Genomic DNA, 19439 nt, shown 5'->3' with positions numbered 1-19439 from the left:
TGGCCCAAGTCTGTCAAGTTTGAGTGGCTGCCATAGCACATCGCCCACGGTTCACTCTCCTTGTCTCATCTCAAAATCGTCTCAAAATAACCTGCACTCAGAAAAACAGTTGCTCATCATTATCTGTATTTTTCCAAACTGATTATAATTGAACTGTATAACTTTGAGAATATTTGAACTATATTAAAAAAAAAAAAAAAAACAGGAAGATCGACTTTAGATAAGTCTTTTTAAAATTCGTGTTCCTAAGAGGAATCTAGCCATGACTGGCGGTACCCAACACTATTTCAGCAGTCAGTGGCGGGTATCACGGTTTCAAAGTTATGTCAAAAACAGATAGAATTTTTTCTATGTATAATACAACTTACAGCATTGGCATTTGCCACTTGGAAGGTTGCCAAAAACTACACACAAGCTCGGAGAAAACATGTGATAGGGGTTGTCGCAAACGATTTTTAATTAAATTTCTTCCTCTTTTCACCCGAGAGCATTAATTTCAGTGACTTAAATGCCTGACCACATTGGTAAAATATTAATGTAGAACACACAAACCTGATTATAAGGAAAGCCCTTAAAATAAGAAACAATCAAACTTTCAAAATTTCAAATTTCATGCTTTTACAAGTACTTTAAAAGTTTATGACAACTTTCAAATTCATTTTAATGAGGTACAAAAACTTGACTCTTTACATTGAGTTTAAAGCTTTATTCATTTTTTATCGATTTGCACGTGTATTTAAATTTCAATTAGGACACTTTAGCACTGCTTATTAATGATTTGTGCAAATGCTTTTTACGGCGCCTTCAAGTTATCTGTTTCTTTCAGTGGCATCTATTTTTTTTCTCATCGCTCGAACTTTATGCATTTGCATAATAATTACATCTAAACTTTAAATGTATATCCCATAGTTGGCATAGGAGGAATTTGTTTACACAGACTGATGTCTAAGCTTACTTTGATAATTTATAATTGATGTTGGATATGAAGCTTGATGTCCTTGTAGGGTATATTTCTGTAATGATAAAAAAGCATTTAAATTAATATTAGTCCACACTTAAAGTCAATAGAAAATTCAATTGTACACAACCCAAATTGAAGTTAAGATTTTCAGACCCAAACAAAAATCAAAAAGAAAATTTTCTTGAAAACAAGAAATAATGGCTGACGGGCCATCGATAACGATAAAAACATTCTAACTCCGAATAAGCATACACGCTGTACTTTTACTTCAGTGAAACTAATTTCTGAGGAAAAAATAATTATACTACGTTCAGATATTGCAAAAATTAAATACTATTTAAAACGATTATAATTTGACTTCTACGCGTATATGTTTAAAAACGGTGAAGCTATGTCGATTTTTCGATTTACTTTTTGATCATTCTTATGGTACCAATATGATATCGATGTCCGTAATTTTGAAATAATAGCCCATTACTGTCTTAAAGTATAAATAAATAAATTTTAAAACAGAAAAGTTATAATTTATATTAATTTTCCAATATTTATGAAATATTAAACTAGAAATGGCTTAAAGTTTATTAACATAAAATAAAAGAAAACAGCGAAGATTTAATTATAATGGATAACTAACGGCAAATTCCTGCAATGAAAAATTTAAAAAAAGTTAATTTTTAGTTGTGATGTACAAAACAAAGAGTTTTTAAAAAAACAAAACTGAAAAACAAGAGCGGCAAATTTTATTCTTTCTGTCGCCTTCCTGGTCCGGACATCTTAGACCTCTCGACTACGGATTTTGAATACATTTTTTGAAACTTAAACTTTTTGGTCTTGCCTTTTTATGAGTACGAAAGGTTGAGCTCATTTTAATTGAAGATTTTTCTCTGTGTATGCCGAACACACAAAAAATATAAATATTATTCATCATCGATACAACACCATAAAAAATACATTATTTTATGGACTTAATATGGAGCTTTATCGTAATATACATTTTTAAAAATACAAATGTATAAGCAAAAAATTCTTCTGCAGGATTTCATAAGCTTCTATTGTTGATAAAAAAGATACAAATACTGATTTTCTAAAGGACAGACCGATTAGTATGACTCATTTTTTCGGTGGAAAATTCTGTAACCAAAACAAATTGTTTTAACATGTATTACAAATGGCATAACCCTCTCAAAATGAATGTTAAGGGCACCGAACACTATTCTATTGGCTGACCCAAGGACTTGCGTTCTAAAGCTTTTCCCGCTAACAATCGCAGACCGTTGTTCTAAGTTTTTGGCCATAAAGTGCCCCTTAAACAACCCGTTTCCTTTCGTTTCAATTCAATCAAGCATTAAACATAAACCTCCGCTGGCGCAACTCAACGCATGTCATGCGGACAGTGACTTGCCCTCTGGCCATGGAGAAAGGTGTTAGAACATCTGACAGGGGACGCACCTGCTCCGCCCCAATCCCAATCCCACACACCTGCCTTGAGGCAGAACGCCCATGGCCGAGCCCCTGACTCGGTGACTGACTGACTGTTTTCAGTGCCCGAATGTTCGAGGAAGAAAAGAAAACATTTTGTTGCCCTACGGTTGTCATGGCAAAGCAGACTACTTTAAAAACCCCTTTTCGTGTTTGGTATAAAAAAGATACGCTGCGAAGGCGACAGGCAAATATAATAGTTAAGGTAAAAGCAATTCGACTATATTAAAAAATTTAATAAATTACGAAAGCCTTTTAGTACAGTAAAGTGTTCACATATTTGTGCATGACAGGAAATCTTTAAGTCAGGAAAAACTCAAAGCTTTTAAGTTTCTCGGCGAATAAGGGTTGTGTTCTTGCTGCTCTACATTTATTTCTCCTTGCCCAAGTCATACCCTTTTTATCAAAAAGGTCGACCTTTAATCACACGTTTTAAAATAAAAATGTGAGCGGATGCTAACTTCGGCAAGTCGAAGTTTTAACACCTTTGCAGTTAAGGAACGGATCCTAAATGATATAAGCCCAAGACATATTATGCAAAAAAAAAACCGATATATTAACTAAATTCTTCGAATGCGACTAAATTTATAAAACTTACTCGATCTTTCTATGGCAGATACAGGACAAACTCGTTCAATCGTCGCAATACGATTTGAACAGTTTCAAGAATCCATCTTTTACACTGATATATGGCAGCTATTGGATATTTTGAAGTTATTGAGCTATTGACATTGAAGTTATGATAGCTCAATTATTCAATCTTTCTTATGACAGCTATATGACATCGTATTCCAATTTGAATAAAATTCTACATTAATTATGACATTTGTACATATATTCAAAAGAAATAAAAATAAGTTGTAATTAAAAAAAAATTTATTTTCCGATTGTTCCGATGGGAGTTAAATAACAATTTTATCTCAAAGAACTAGAAAAAAAATTAAAAACATCAATGTTATATTTTTTGTCCTTTTTGCTCCTTATTGTTCCTTTGGGAACTATACGCCTTAGTTGTCTGATCAGGCTCGTTTCGACTTATATACTACCTGCAATAGAAATTGTATGCAGAAAAAAAACTGAGGGACTAGTTTGCGTAGAACCGGACAGCCGGACATGGCTAGATCGACTCTCCTAGTGATACTGATCAAGAATATATAAACTTTATAGGGTCGGAAATGTCTCACTGAAATTATAATACCCTCTGCAAGGGTATAAAAACTTAAGATATTTTTTGTACTTATACTTTATTGTATGAACAACAAGAAAGGCTTTTCTTCTTTTCCTCGCATCCACACATATCCAACGACGGTGCTAACCCAAAGTTATACTTTTACAAATTACTTACTGGGGTCTTTTGGTCTACGAAAGTATAAATAAGCAAACGAAAACAAAACGCACAAAAATGTTTTTCTGCGGCTAACCACAAAAAGGGAACCCAATACCAACACGATATCCAGGGGAAGGGTCAAAAGCCGGTTAACCTATGTTGACACATTGTTACTTTTCCTCTCTTGATTTATACTTGGTAGACATTGATTATGGTAAACATCACACTTCAAATCTGTTGTTATATTTATATAAAACATTATTGTTAAACGTTGTGAAATTTTAATGTTTTACAAACATTAGAAAAAATCAAAACAAGGAAGAAGGCTGACTTCGGCTAGGTGAAGTTCATATACCCGTGCAGTTGTACCAAAAAATAATTTGTGATATCAATGTAAAAGGCCGTCTACGTAGTGACGATAAAAATGCACACACACTTACAAGCTTCGCGTTGCAAATTACTCACACAAAGAAGTGCGAGCATGTTACAGTATGTGTGCCGATTACTGGTCTAGAACATGGTGCAACTATGGTTGCACGATGGTCTAGAGCTCACGCCTTGGGCGTCGACGTTTGCAGAGCTCTGTCAGCGTCGACGAGTTTTATATGTATATGTATGTGTTAAATTTTGTTTCTTATTACTTTAAAATATATTAAAACACGAATGCAAATTTTATTGATTCACGAATAATTTACGGATAATTACGGCAAATTCCTGCAAAAGAAGAACACAGGGTTTGTTTTAAAAAAAATATATTAAAACACGAGCGGCAAATTTTATTCTTTCACGAACAATTTACGAATAATTAACGGCAAATTCCTGCAAAAAAAAAATGTTGAAAAAGTTAAGGTTTAACTTTTAAACTTAACTTTTAAAAAAATTGATCGGCATATTTCTTCTTTCACGAATAATTTAGGGATAATTAATGGCAAATTATGTTAAAAAAAAAGTTTAGATTTTGAAAGTTGTACTGCTAACTTTATGCACATCACATTCTATAGGAAGTTGAAGATCTATTTCTAGTGCAACAAGCTAAATCGGCTAAGCAGAACTGGTGATAAAAAATAAAATTGGAATGAAAACAGGTAAAATTTTAAGTTTAATTTTTGTAAGTTATATGCACACCGGAATGATTAGATTAACTCTCCCAGTGATAATGGTCAAGATTATAAATGGGCAATTCTCTGGAAAGGTCAACCGCACCCAAAAATTTCAAAGTCATTACATGTCTGTTCTTCTCACATATTTTAATTGGGGATCGATTATATTTAACTAATATAAAAGAATTTTGCATTCACTAAAAACACTTTTTAAAATATTTCGAAGCAAAGTTTTTATGCATTAATTTTCGCGGTTTTAACTGTTTGTTTATGTTCAAAGAATATAGACAAAATTTAAAAAAAACAATGCGATTGACTAATAACGGAGAATTTCTTATCAGCTTATCCGTGAAAAAGAACACTTGTAATCAGTCCATTAAAGGTGTTAGTCAAATGATAATCTAGATTTGCCTCTAAACACAGAGTTTCAACCCAAATCGATTTAAAAAAAAATTGATTTGATAAAGTCAGCGGTCAAACCTAAAAACTATTTCAAAGTTTGTCGCGTGCATCAGAAAGTAAGTCCGAAAATTGTTAAGAGGTTTGTTTTTTTATATTTGTATTTTATTTAAAGTAGATGAATGAAATTTAAAAAAACAATGAAAATAAACTTCACGAACTTGACTGATATATTAAATCAAATTGGATGTGTGGATATTGAATGGAATTTTTATGCCAATAACAACATAAAAAGTATGGTGAAAAAAAACGTGGCGTGGCAACATGTAGCGTGCAACAGTCATTAAAAATCAATTACAAAAAAAAACTGCTTGATATTTTAAGCTCAAACCAAAAAAATTGTTAAGAACGATGAATTCATAACATTTTAAAATTAATTGCATAGAAATCTTTAATCCCGTTTCGCTGAAATCAGTGCGTGAACTGGTTGTCGAAAGTCACTTCTGTCTGAGTAGCGTTCGAAAGTCGTAGATTTATGTGATTATCTCGAAAACCAACAATGGCCCAAACTCAATCTTAGCACCAGTTATAGTGCTTATCAAGAGCAATTAATTTGACTTTTCGTCACAATAAAATATAAAGGACATGTTTGTTTTTAGTTTAAGTGCGTACGATTGTAGCATTCGACAGTAGAGAATTGCCCAATTTACAGCGTTGCAACCTTTAGACTTATAAGAGTATACAAATGTTATAAGAGTATACAAATGTTAATAATTTTTTCGCATTTCAAGTGCTGACTTTATCACAAATTAGTGCTAACACCTGGAAGCAATTTGGTTGTAAGCTTTTTATAAGACCACAATAATTATTTGTTAAAGATGTTTAAGTTGTCGCCATGACAAACAAAGTTATGTATAAAACGTTGTTGTTGCGTCACTTGTGGGTCATTTAGTCTTGAAAAGGCAAAAAGCTACATGTATGGATTTTGTAGGTCAAACCTGTTTTGATGGTCGGGTCGGAAAAATACCTTAAAAATAGGTTAAAATTTAAATTACAATTTCTATTTACGTCTCTATTTTGGTTTAATTAATTTGTGAGTGTTCACTAAGCGTCATTTATGAATCGCTTATTATATTCACAAATATTGTTCAAGATCAACCTTTTATTTATCACAAAAAATAAATCAATCATCAACCCTAGTTCAGAAACTACAAAGCATATTGAAGATTCAGAATGTTTTTCAACTAGCTAATTCGGAAATAAAATAAATCCGCCTCGCATTTCACTCGCTGGGGTGAAACAAAATTTTGAAAAATCTTAGACTTGCTTAACAGCTAGAAAGTCAATAGCATTTGTGAACTTCCGCTTTGACCAAATGTTAATAATATTTTCTGCCGCTGTTTATCTATAAATTATTAATCTTGCCATGCTTATCGGGACCTCGTCTCCAAGGTTCTACGCAATTCAACTGATGAAATGCGTTCGTTCGTAAATGTTCCAACGACTAACTCTGACTACGATTCAGTATCACAAAAATGATACTTTGCTGAGAAAAGCATTTGTTCAATTAAACAATTACAGAACAACCCTTTTTGTGTGTTTTCTACTAAACTCGTGGACTAATACAAATGGAGTAAACAAGAAAGTGTTTATCAAATATAAACATATAGGAATAAGGAGAAAAACATGGTAGTACTGAAGTATGGATAATTATAATTAGCAAATATTTTATTTTTAAACAGAAAAGGCAAACCTAAGTTAAGCTGGTTATAACGTAGCCAGTTTAAAAAACTGGGTTTCAACTCAAAAAGAAAACGGGAAAAAATACACCTTTATGCCATCACAATTTAAAGATAACATTGTTATAAAAATAATAATAATAATAATAAACTTTTTCGGCAAAATCATTGATGAGTATCCGATTTGTGGTTACAAAATTATGGAAAAAATGTGTTTTGTTTTGCGGAAAGCCTCAAATGTTAATCAATTTGACGAAAAAACAAATACATTTTGAGAAAAGACAGGTCTAACACAAGTATTATTAAAGGTTTCGGTTTTATTTTGGTTTTATACAATGAATAAACATTTTGTAAGCTCCATATTTATTTAGCTTTTTTTGACACCTACAAAAATCTATTTTTAAAAGACGTACACACGAATTAAAACATATATTTTCAAGTATTTACTTAGGGGACATATATTTAGACACAAACGACGACAAAATTTATGGGATTTTTAATGATCTCTTTGAGAGACAACAAATGCCGAACACGTTTTTAATGGGTTAACAAATGTTTTGATAATGCGAAAATCAACAGACGATTGAAACATGAATTAATCAAATCAAATAAGAATTTAAACGATGGAGGAATAACTTATGCATGTACGTATGCTTAAATAGATAAAGAACGAGTTATGATTTCGCGTTTTTACCACTTTGACTACTATTGCTTATCAAAATTTTTGTAGACGTTATGGGTTGGCATCACATGATTACTGCCATAGAAAAAACCCAGAAAATCATGACAACCGTTCACGTTTACAACAAATACCTAAGATAGTTTTAATATGTTTTGTCTGGTTTATTCATGTCTAACGAAGTAACTCTATCAAAAAATTTAAACATATTTAAAAATTTGAAAACAGCGGAAATAGTCTGATATTTTAAAAGTTAAATATAGTATCTAAGTGGAGCACAGTATGTACATATATGTACAATTTATGCGCCGATAAAGAGAATCGAGGAACGAATTCCACAAACAAGCGGAAAACGAAAGGAAGCCAAATTAACAGCAACAATAGCGCCAGTTAGGCATAAAAGACCAGATATAAAATGAACTTTTTCAATTGTACGGAATTATTATCGAACTTACATCACACACAACAGCGAGTCAATTTTCGATTTTTGTGCTGCTGATGATGATTTTGATAATTTTCTTTCTTTCGATATGGCTGTTGTTGTTGGTGGCCGCACGAATTTGAAATTTAATTTCTTTAATTTGGCTTTGTGTTTTGTATTTTGTATTTTGTTGATTTTTGTGTTCGCTTTTCTGGCTGCTCTCTTGGCCGAAAATAAAGAAATCGCGCTGCTGTTGCTTTTGTTTTGTTATTCGTTTGCTGACCGTTTTCTATGAATGAAAGGGGCATTAAGTAAAAGCAACAACTGCAACAAAAACAAGACGAGGCGTGACGCGACAGCAGAAAAAAACCGAATCAGTGGGTGAAGTAAAACGGAACGGGTTTGCTTTTCACATTTGTAGCATAGTGCTGCAAATGGAGAAAGAGAGATAAGACGAGAGTGTCCAGTCCAGAATGTACGCTAAAAAGGAAAAGCTGCGCCGCCTTTTACACTGGACTACACGCTTCGTGTGCGAGTGTGCGAGGGAGAGGCAAAACGGGGCCAGCTGATTTTTGGGCATGCCACATGCAGCGGCAACAACAGCTTCCCTCTGTCTCTCTCTCTGCTCTCTCTTTCTCTGCAGCAAATACAATTTTTTGTTGTTTATTTTAGTTGACGCTCGCACACAATTGCACACACTCACTGCACAGCTAACATTTAAATTTGTATGCTACACTTGTTTTTCTTTGGCCCCGAGTCGACGACAATTTTTTTTTTTGTCCGTCCGGCGATCTTGGAACTTTTTCGTGAGCTGACTTTCTCCGCATCCGCACACAACACACCTTGGTTCGCTCCTTTTTGCTGCCTTGGCTTTTGCGAACAACTCATTTAATTCTCAGGCTTTTTCCGATTGGCACGCGCGTCCGCCACCCGCACACACGGGAAAAAACACAACCGTTTTGTTCGAACTTCGAAGTCTCAAAATTAGAGGTGGAGAAACTTCGATGCCAACACCGATGTCATCGATGTTTTCGAAACATCGGTTTTATCGATGTTTGGCGGGGTAACATCGATGTTTTTCCATCTCTACTCGAAATCGAAAAAGAATGAAAACCCTAAAAAGTCTCTGCCACCCCATGTTTTAGGCTTAAGAGTGCGCAATTTTTGGATAAGGGCGATATAAAGAGAGGCGGGGTCGACATCGCTAGCGGTAATCGGGGATATTTTAAAGTTCCAGCGACGGTCACTCTGCTCGTGCCAGTTAACTGGTTGCTGAAGAAATTAAATACGGTTGTTGGATAAACTAAACTGGTCGATTTTATCACTATGAACGGCAGTACATGTAGTGACGATGGAGACTACTATCACTGTGGACGGCCGTCCACGTAGTGACTACGAGCACTGGAAAGCGTGCGCAAGTAGACTACTTTATATAGCCGCAATATTCGAATCCAGTAAAGTATAGTCCGATCTTAATAAATGATATAGCAATCGAAACGTAGCGGTTTCATAAGAGTTTGTACATAGTAAAAGATTTTGAAAGTCGTTTAGTTCCGGAGAAATAGGCCTAAAAGTGCGAAAAAATTGTTTCCTTATTATGCATCTGTTGGGGCCCAAGGAGCAAAAGAACTTTTGTGGCACTGTTGAATTTGGCTTGTTTGGTTTAATAAGGCGCCCAACGACACGACAATCCGATAATCCGCTCAAATATAATTTTTAGAGAGTTTTTGAAATTACAACGTTTGTCCTCTCAAAACCCGCTTTACTGTATTAGAGCTCGCGCTGAATAACGTTTGTGCTACCACTTTTTGGAAAACCCGGTACTCTAGCGGTTAAACGGCTAAGTAAAATCTAGATTTCACACAACAAAGGCTAGATTCCACAACTTCCAAACGACTAAAGCTATGGGTGCGTACTATATGTATATCGTTGAACATAATATATAATTTCTTCAAGTAAAATAATTACAAAATTACGTTTTTTGAAAACGCCATGGACCTGTGGCTGGACCTACAGAAATCGCTGCTCGCAAATAAATTAAATAACGATTCCATAGAAACATGTCTCGCCAAATAGATCAAATATATTGGAAAGCTGCCTCCACATACAATATGCTTATATCCAACAACAGAATAATGCCTAAAGTTAAACGCCGGAATGTTGAAAAAAACTGAAGATTTTATTGAAGCGAAAACTACAATTCAAAAACTTAAGGCCGCTAAAGCCTCCAAAAAAACTTAAAAACAAATGTAAATTGTTGGAAACAGTTAATTTGGCAGGTACATTAGAAGTTAAAAAAACTGCCAAAATAGTATTAAATGTTTTTATAACACGAACACAATTTTCAATATGTTTAGCGTATGCCATAACAATTCATAAACTCCAAGGGTTAACAATATCATCTGGAATTGTGGATATTGTGTAGTGTATTAGCAAATGGTCAAACAAATGTCGCATTATAACTTTCTGGCTAACATACTGAACCTTAATCCGAAAAGTATTAAGACTAACTATATTAGAGTACAATCGATTAAGAAGTATATAAAGAATATATCTTCAACATCTGGTTGCAAATATAAAAAGCAATAAAAATGTTTTTGATAAAAACGTATACCCACAACGTCAATCCGTATTAAAAGAAAAGGTTACAAGGTGCAAGGCTGATAATAAAGCTATTTTACAAACTTTTCGTGGTATGGAAAACCGAAATAATGCTTGCTATGGGAACTCTGCTTTTCAGTGCCTCATAAACATTAGAGTTATTAAGGAATCAGTCCTTAACGATCTAAATAATAACAATTTAAAGGCATCTTTTTAAAATACATCATTTATAAACTACATTGGTGGGTACAAGTGTAGATATTTATGATTTACGGTCAAACATTTTGGATAATACTGATCAATAAGACTGGAGATTTTATACGACAGCTTTTAGAATGTCCTTCTTGCAACAAATTAAACCATTTTTAAACATAAACGTGTAGAAATTTTAAAGTGCTCCAACTGTGATTATATTTAAAATAGACATGTAACTGAAAATGTTATATTCCTGAAGAAAGAAAATGTGAAATAAATAAAATAATGTCTATTAACTTGGTGAGTGGCGAAATATTGGAAAAATAGTGAGTAGACATTTAAAATGTCTGTCTCTTATTAAAAATACTGGTCGTGTTCTTGTCTTCTCACTTAGTTAAGTCGATCAGGCGAATATGAAAATAACCATTTTCAATTTAACAAATACGTCTCAAAGCTACTGTTTAGCAAGAGCAATATACCACCATGGCGGAGGATTTAATGAATGAAGGTTTACATCCATTTTGCGAAAAGCGGAAAAGTTTTTCAAAGCCGATGATGCGACATTATCAAAATGTTCTTGCAATTTGAGAGCAAATATCTGTATATACTTTTGCATGAGGAAAATTTATTTTGTATTTTATGACTTGAAATAGAAATATATTTTGGGAATTTCCGAAACTGAAGAGTCTGAAACTCTGAACTGTATACCTGGTATAACTGGTATAGTTCCCCTTACCTCAACATCAGATTCTTAAAACTGCAAAGGCATACAGAGAGCTTAGAATTAAGAACTTAAGAATTGGAGATCTGAAAAACTAAAAAAACCGAAGACATTTTTTGAGAGTTTCGATAAGCACTCACACCTTTTTTGTTTTTCTTAAACGACGGCAACTCTAAATTGCTGTAGTTCCAAACAAATCCAACGCTCTGACATTTCAGCTTGGGTGTTCACCAAACGAAAACTCTTAAAAATTATTGGCAATTGAACGAAAGACCCAAGATTTTCCTGCTGAAATCACCTGCTGGTTGTTAGTATCTCTAGCTTTGTCTTGTTAGATTTTGCAAAAGTTCTAAACAGCTTCATGTCCCGAAGTTTTTACTTTCATTGGCATTATACTTCATTAATTAATTTTCTTTAAGCTTAGACCTCATAAGGAAAGTTTGAATTTGTTTAGGCATGTAGCAATGATTTCATTACACGAATGTTTTTATTTTTTAATAGTACACTTTATTAACAATGTTTGTGCGAAATTTCGTGGAAAAATATCAAATAGTTTTTAAGGGGTGGCTGTTTCCCTTAGAGGCCTTTTTTTGGCAGAGCCTTGCGGTGACGGTTCCCAAGGTCGAACAAGTCAACTGAAACCATAAATGTAAGTATAATTCCTTGTGCTTCAACGATCGTTTTTATTAATTTTTTTTTGTACACACGGGAACGTTTTATGCAAAAAATAAAGTTTTTGGTCACTAGAAAATTCACTAATTCAAAGTTTGTGCGTGAAAAGTCGATCGTTCAATCTCAGAAAAATTTTATTACGAACATTTTAAAGAAAATTTGAAGAAAATCGGTTCAGTAGTTTTCCGCCAATCCACGTCACCGCAAAGTCATTTTTCAAAGAACACCATTTCGAGATATTCGCGTTTAAAGTTTCAAGTTTTGGGTTTTGGGGCCGCGACGAGGCGCGCGGTTAGAAGTGCTGTAACTTTTTTACTACTACTGCTCGAATCCCTATGAAAATTTGAGAACATATTCTCAAGGAGTTCTTCTTTAAGATAAAGTAATAAAAAATTTTCGATTTTGTCGAAAATCAATCACCTCTTAAATCAATTGCAACTCTTGTTCTGTTTGGATCGTCGTAATTAAACATCTGGTCTGGATAGAGTCGCCTCCGTAACACTCTGTTTTACATGGACAATAGTTCCTTTTATGCGTAAGAAAAATATCAAGCAGCTATAATAGTTAATAATTAAAACAACAAGGCCTTCCTTAACAAAATATATACATATCCTGGAGTTACTCCCAAATTCGAAATATTCGTTTTAGTTTTTAATTTCTAATTTCTTAACGAAATGTCTTTTACAAAAATTTACTTTTTCATACATTTATATATCCTTTTGCTTAGCCAATTCATATGGACGTTAGTGTTAATGAGAACTGAAAAATAATAATATCTTCGGTTTGCTATGCTGCTTTGTACATCGAGTAATCTAGACGTTCGTGTCTGAGGAAGGAACGAAATGAAATGGGCGAGGCGACGTTCCCTGTGTGACCCTTGTTTCCTACTTAAAGCTAATCTGCCCCACACTTTCAGTCCCGATGGCCTAGAAGTCCCGATCCGGTTCCTGCTTAATGCCTCGCTGCTGCATGTGCGCCAGCAAGGCTTCCTGCCGCTCCAGATAGATCAGGAAGTTCTGCTCCATGGCCAGGAACTGTTTCTCCTTCTGCTCCAGTGCGAGCAGGCAGGCGTCGTTCTGCTCCTCGAGCATCTTGTTCTCCTGCCGCAGCCCCTCCACAATGGCCATGGTGATCTGTCCCGTGCGGGGCAGGATGCTGCGGCGTCCACGTCTTCTCTTGGCCGCCGAGCGCTCGGCCTCCGGTTGCCCATTGACGTGCCCCGCGTTCGCCAGATCCTCTGCCGCCTCCGGCAGCAGATGGTTGGCGGGCGTCAGTGGAGTCCGCCTGATAATGGCACTGTCGGCATACGCGTGGCCCAGCTCCGCCTCCGTGGGCTTGGGCTCGCTCTTGACCTGGTGATAGGCAGCTTGTGCTGGCTCCGCCTTGACCACTGGCAGCACCAGCGGCTGGGCATCCAGGAAGGCGCTTCCGTCCGGGTCGCGCTCGAACTTCGCCGGGGCGGACGAAGTGTGGCGCAGCGGTGGCAGGGCAGGCAGATCCGCCCGAGCACGCGCCTCGGCCTGCTCTAGTACATGGTGGGCGTGGCAGAGGTCCGCCGCAGGTCTGTCGGGATGGAATAGGGAGTCAATGAGGGCGTACAGGCGCCAGTCAGACTGGTGTTCCGCATTGCTCTCCACGCGTTTGCGTTCGTTCCTGCGGAGGAAAGGAAAATGGTACATTAGCATTTGAATCTGGTGGCCGACGACTACTCACGTACAAATACTTATTGCGGTAGCTGTTGATGCGCCGGCGAACCTCCTGTTTGTTCAGCCGAACGCCGTGCTGCTGCAGACCGTGCGCAATCTCCCGGAATATGGGCAGGTTCTCTGTGTAGGAGGGAATGTTGTGCAGGTGCTCGCGCCACAGCCGCACCAGCAGGGCCTCCTCCAAGGAGGTGTAGTAGCGCAATCGCAGGTGCTTCTGGCCGCTCATTTTCCGATTTGCCAAATTTGCCCGGCTATCCAAACATTTTCGTACGTGACCGACTACCAGACGAGGGAAGCACGTAAAAGCCAAGAGTGTTGCCAGAAATACCCAAGTGGCAAGGCTGAAAATACCAAATGCTCACCGCTTTGGAAATGCCGCCAGTTATAATAGACTATTTACACTTACGCGAGCTTCCTAGAAGCAGAAAACTCGAATATATGCGTTTGGCTGTACGAAATTGGTTTTAATTTGTAATTGAATAACGGAATCTGGGAAACAAACACCAAAACTAAAGAAATTAATTAATAACAACGATGAGTCTCATAACTTAACACGTGCGTATTTGGCTTTTAGAAAATAGCGGTTTGCTGCTTTAATTTGGATTTAAATCGCCTTATTTTATTGGCGCATTAACTTTTTATTAAGCCTAATAGAATATTCACAAAGCTATTTAGGTTACTATTTTTGACAAATGTGAAGCTCCCGTTTCCACAGAGCACATCCACCACGCACCTTCCGATCACAGCTGATCTGAACAGCCGTGACTCGTCAAAACATTAACAAAGTCAACAGGTCAAGCATCTTTGTTTATAATTTGATGAGCCACAGCTGTTTAGATCAGCTGTTATCGGAAGATTGATGGTGGATGTGCTCTGTGGAAATCGAAGTCGGATGGAAATGGCTGAGAACTGTCTTAGTCTGGTATTCAGATGATCAACAATTTGAAAATATTAATAGATATAAACATAAATATTTTGGTTTTCTTTGGTTCTCTTCCCCATTTTAGTCTCAAACGGTATTATTTTGTGTAAGCGGGTAAGGAAAGTCCTTGAAATTTTTCATACAAATTTGGACCACCCTAATGTGGAGTTATGACGAATTTGAGAATTTTTTAGAGCACATTTTTGGCTCGTCCCGCGGCCTTATTCTTCACTAGCCACGCTGTTTTAAGAGAAATGAATAAGTAGTGAAAATATGTGCCAGCGTGATCCACCTATTTTAGTGTCAATATCTCCCCTTAGTGGCAACGCTGGCGCCTTGGCATTTTTTCGACGTTTTGGCTACGCACGGTCACACTCTTCTGTGTATCAGAGCTGTTGTTGATTTTTTGTGCAGAAAACTCTTGGCTTCCCCGTGTTTTCCGGCTGCCCCACAGCCTTGCATTGTGTAATTCGAGCGCTGGCCATAGAGTCCCGCAATCCCAGGAGCGCTGAGAGAGGGGAGCAGGAGCAGGAGAAGGAGCGGAGCGGAGAAGGGCAGTCGATGGACTACGAGAAGTTGAACGCAGGCGGAGGCGGAGGCAGTTCAGCCGGCGGAGGCAGCGGCAGTGGCGCCGAACAGGATCTGGCCATGTGCGGGGGTCAGGAGATGCTCGAGGGCAGGGCCAAGGAGAAGGCGCGCCGCTACTGGACGCCCAGCGAGGAGGAGCGCCTGTACGAGATCTGGGGCCGCGACAACTGGCGGCTGACGCGCACCGGCAAGAACACAATTTTCTTTGGCCGCTGGGCCGAGGAGCTGCGCGAGCGGTTCGCCGTGGACGTGAAGCCCGAGGAGATCCAGATGAAGGTTAACCAGACCAGAGCCAAGTTCAGGTAAGTGTACGACGAGCCAATATGCACGAGATGCTGACTGTTTTCCCCACAGGCAGGTGAAGAAACAGCTGCAGGCAGACCCTTCCAGCTATGCCACGCGCTGGAAGAAGTACGACATCATCAACCGCATCCTGAAGAACCTGCACAGGCCCAAGAACGCGGATCCGCTGCCGCCGGAGGCGTTGCTCAACAATCGCGACATGACGCCGCCCCGGGAGGATGCGCAAGCGGAGCAACCACAGCAGCCACTTCAGCAGCCGGCTCACGCACCTGCCGCTGAGCCGCCCGCTGCCACCTTCTACAACAGCAACAGCAATCACGGCAGCAGCCACAACAACAACAACAGCAGCGGCGGCGGAATGAGCTTCAGCACGGAGCTGTTCACGGACCAGTACGACGAGGTGGTCAAGCAGGAGTACGAGGATGACGAGTACCGCTCGTTGCCCTTCCAGGAGCAACTGCAACAGTATTCGCCAGCCGAGCCGGCTCAGTTGCTCGAGCTGCAGACGCCGCAGCAACAGCAGCAGCAGCACCAACAGCAGCAGCAGTTCCAGCAGAGCTTCGAGCCGCAGTTTCAGCAGCAGCCGGCCCACTTCACCAACAATCCCGGCAACAGCGTCGTGGCCACCTCGACCATTAACCACCAGCCCATCACGGCGGTAGCCTACATAAATAGCAGCAATAACACCATCAGCGTGGCCACAAACTCAAACGGCGGCATGTCGGCGCCGGCTGCGGCTCCAGCTCCAGCTACAGCTCCTGCTGCGACTCCTACTCCTACCAATCCGCCTGTCGTTGGCTCGTCCCCTGTGCCCGTGGCACGGAAGCGGGGTCGCCCCTATGGATCCGTGAATCCGCCGCACGCCGACTCTCTGGAGGCGCTCTACATGGAGGAGGTGCGGCGGAAGAACCAGCTACTCTACGAGCAGACAAAGATCTGCCGCCAGCGCCTGGAGCTGGAGGAGCGCAAGGTGGACCTCATGCAGACCTTCTTTCCCAAGTGTCTCGAGCAGCAGGCGCAGATCCTGAGCCACGTCATGCAGCTCCAGCGGCAGGAGCCGACCCACCAGCAACATCAGCTTCCTACGGCTCAGCGGCCGCAGTGAGAACCTTTTCGGACTTAAGACCTCAATTTTGGATCGCAGTGCATGGACATTTGTTTTAATAACCTGGTTTATCTGTCTGTCAATCAGTACTACAAAACCTAATAGAAGCACGTGCAACACTGTTTGTAAGATTAATAATAAACTTAATTAATAAATAAATATAAAATCAAGAAGATCGAGAAAGAGTGCATTCTGAACAACTTGAAATTTGAATCTTCTTTCAGAAGAAATAAATTATAATTGGCCATGATATTATGTATACAGTTTGAGCTTTGGGCTTTATCAGCTATAATTTTACGTTCAAGTTCGAATTAAATGCCAGAGGAATCCTCAGAGGCTTGAAACTTCTCAAAATTGTGCCCAAAAGCATGCTAGCGTGCACCTGTTTATTGAAATCGTTGAAAAGTATGTGACAGGTAGAAGAAAGCGTTTCCGACACCATAAGGGATATACATTCTTGATCAGGAGCAATAGCCGTATGAATGTCGAGATCTCGGAAACTGTAAAAGCTAGATATTTGGGATTCGACATGGATGTTCTACTAATTCTTACGCAAGTTTTTTCAAAACTGTCTGTCATGGCACTCATTTTTTTTAAGTATATATTTGTTTTAAGTTAAAGGGTGTCCTGCAACCTATGTGGCAGGTTGAGCAGGCTGTAAATATAGGGGATAGGAAACTGTTGACATAAAGGATTATACATTAATTATATTTAATTTACATTTAAATTTCTTTAGACTTTGAACCTGTTGATTATTTTTTAATGAAAGGTCATGTGAGTCGTATTTTTTAAGTTAAGAGACCTACACCATATTAGCCTCTTCGACAGGGAGTTAGGATGAGCGTACAACATATAGTGGCAGAAAAATTAATAGAAACGACAATTTCTTCTACACTTAAAAGCCAATTCCAAAAATACTTAGAGCACTGTTATCCATACTTTATTTGCTGTTCCTTTTAGAGTGGCTTACTCCTTTATTTCTTGCAGTGTCTAGCAAATTGATGACTAACTCCATGTTTGGGGTTTTGCAGCTTAGAATCTGTTTATTTCACAAATAAAGGTTTAGTTAAAGTACTTCAAGGTAAGTTAATAATAAAATTTAAAATTTATTGAAAATCCGTTTTTAAATACAACTTTTATATTAAACAAGAAAGGAAGCAAACTTTTGCAAGCCAAAGTTTATATACCCTTGCAGCTATTGCAAAAATTAAATATTAACATTTAAATTATGATTGACTTGATAATATTTAAAAACATTGAAGTTATGATGATTTGCAGCTCAATTATTTCATAGTTTCCATTGTAGCTATATGATACCGTTTTCCAATTTTAATAATAATAATTGTTTTTCGTTTATTATTTTATAGTCGTCCGATTTTGATGAAATTTAAACTGTAATTTAGAAATATTTAACCATTACTGTATGTCGAAGAACTAAAAAAAAATTTAAAAACAGCAAAGTTATAATTTTTTTTATTTATTTTTTCGGTTCGTTCCGACTTATATACTACCTGCAATAGAAAGACAACTTTTGGGAAATTTGCATGCAGAATAGCTTTAAAACTGAGAGACTAGTTTGCGTAGAAACGGACGGACAGACGGACATGGCTAGATCGACTCTCCAAGTGATGCTGATCAAAAATATATATACTTTATAGGGTCAGAGATATCTCATTCACTGCGTTGCAAACTTCTGACTGAAATTATAATACCCTCTGGAAGGGTATAAAAGCTGCATCAAAATCGGTGTACATGTCATATAAAGGGTTAATTACCTATAAATTCATTTTAGAAACCTAAAAAAAATCCTGACATGTTGGCCCTAGTCCACTTAGTCTATTTCCGTTCCCCATTTTCGGTTATATTTTCAAAACTCTTCGGTGTCTTATTTTTTTTTAAACAACAAAATAAAACTCAAGCTGGAAATAAAACCTATAGAATCATCAATATCTGTAGAGGTAAAATTAAATGTCAACAAAATATCGTTATTTTTTTTTAAATTTTTATTAAACTTGAAAAAATAATTTTTTTTTTTAGTGAAAAGTAAAGATTAAAAAATAATCATCAAAAGATAATTTTTTGAATAAAACTTATAATTATTACGGTCTCTGGTTATGCGGATTGGTTCGTTAAAAAAATGCAAAAGACAAAAACTAGCCCAAATTTAAAGTTCCCTGTACCTTTAGAAATATACACATAATGGCCGAAATGACTTTGAGTAAACAATCCTTCTGTAGGCCAGTGTTTCCCACCGGCAACTTACGACAAAAAACCTTTCGAGTTTGGCTTGTGGCAAAAAGTGTGATCTTGGTGTGCCAGTGTTGATTTAAAGAGCGCTGTAAAACGCAGGGCATCTGGAACGGCCACGTCGAGCTCAATTGTTAGCTCTCTCCGGCTCTCTGCGGCTCTCCCACGCTCCTTATCTCCCCATCGGAGCTATCTCTGCCGCGGTCGCAGTCGCAGTCGCAGTCGACGTCCACGCTAATTGCTGTGTGATTGCAATTGATTTCTGATTCCGTCT

At 37.7% G+C, this 19439-nt stretch overlaps 3 protein-coding genes across 5 annotated transcripts in view; 1 reads left to right on the top strand and 2 right to left on the bottom strand.

Moving 5' to 3' along the window:
• The window catches only part of LOC108137802 (beta-1,4-glucuronyltransferase 1), a 44878-nt gene extending 35817 nt beyond the window's left edge, over positions 1-9061 (bottom strand). For 2 of the 3 annotated variants that reach the window (XM_017259708.2, XM_017259710.2), the window contains exons 1-2: positions 8140-9061; positions 956-1013 (exon numbers count right to left, since the gene is read on the bottom strand). The gene's annotated coding sequence lies outside the window, so the exon portion shown is untranslated. The remainder of the gene's footprint in view (positions 1-955; positions 1014-8139) is intronic. The other variant, XM_017259709.1, reaches the window with a different exon arrangement.
• Positions 9062-12090: 3029 nt separating this feature from the next.
• On the bottom strand, positions 12091-14306 carry LOC108137805. The gene is made up of 2 exons (XM_017259712.2): positions 14012-14306; positions 12091-13947 (listed from the first exon to the last, which is right to left on the bottom strand). The coding sequence occupies exons 1-2, from the start codon at positions 14224-14226 to the stop codon at positions 13221-13223; spliced, it is 942 nt and encodes a 313-aa protein (XP_017115201.1). The 5' UTR covers positions 14227-14306; the 3' UTR covers positions 12091-13220.
• A 975-nt stretch (positions 14307-15281) lies between these two features.
• Positions 15282-17091, top strand: LOC108137804 (GATA zinc finger domain-containing protein 10). Its single transcript, XM_017259711.2, has 2 exons — positions 15282-15812; positions 15865-17091. Exons 1-2 carry the CDS (start codon positions 15484-15486, stop codon positions 16916-16918), a joined length of 1383 nt encoding a protein of 460 aa, XP_017115200.1. The 5' UTR covers positions 15282-15483; the 3' UTR covers positions 16919-17091.
• Positions 17092-19439: the final 2348 nt, after the last annotated feature.

The sequence above is a fragment of the Drosophila elegans genome, unplaced genomic scaffold, assembly GCF_018152505.1.
Source record: "Drosophila elegans isolate 14027-0461.03 unplaced genomic scaffold, ASM1815250v1 contig_397, whole genome shotgun sequence".
In the NCBI taxonomy this organism is placed as follows: Eukaryota; Metazoa; Arthropoda; class Insecta; order Diptera; family Drosophilidae; genus Drosophila; species Drosophila elegans.
The sequence above is the reverse complement of the archived record's forward strand: the minus strand, read 5'-3'. Positions and strand labels throughout refer to the sequence as shown.

Bases quoted from the DNA above. Each gene is read 5' to 3' on its own strand.
- LOC108137805 (XM_017259712.2), bottom strand. From the start codon at position 14,226: ATGAGCGGCCAGAAGCACCTGCGATTGCGCTACTACACCTCCTTGGAG. The intron at 13,948-14,011 runs GTACGTGAGTAG...TTTCCTCCGCAG, and splicing joins AGCTACCGCAATAAGTATTT to GAACGAACGCAAACGCGTGG.
- LOC108137804 (XM_017259711.2), top strand. From the start codon at position 15,484: ATGGACTACGAGAAGTTGAACGCAGGCGGAGGCGGAGGCAGTTCAGCC. The intron at 15,813-15,864 runs GTAAGTGTACGA...TTTTCCCCACAG, and splicing joins CAGACCAGAGCCAAGTTCAG to GCAGGTGAAGAAACAGCTGC.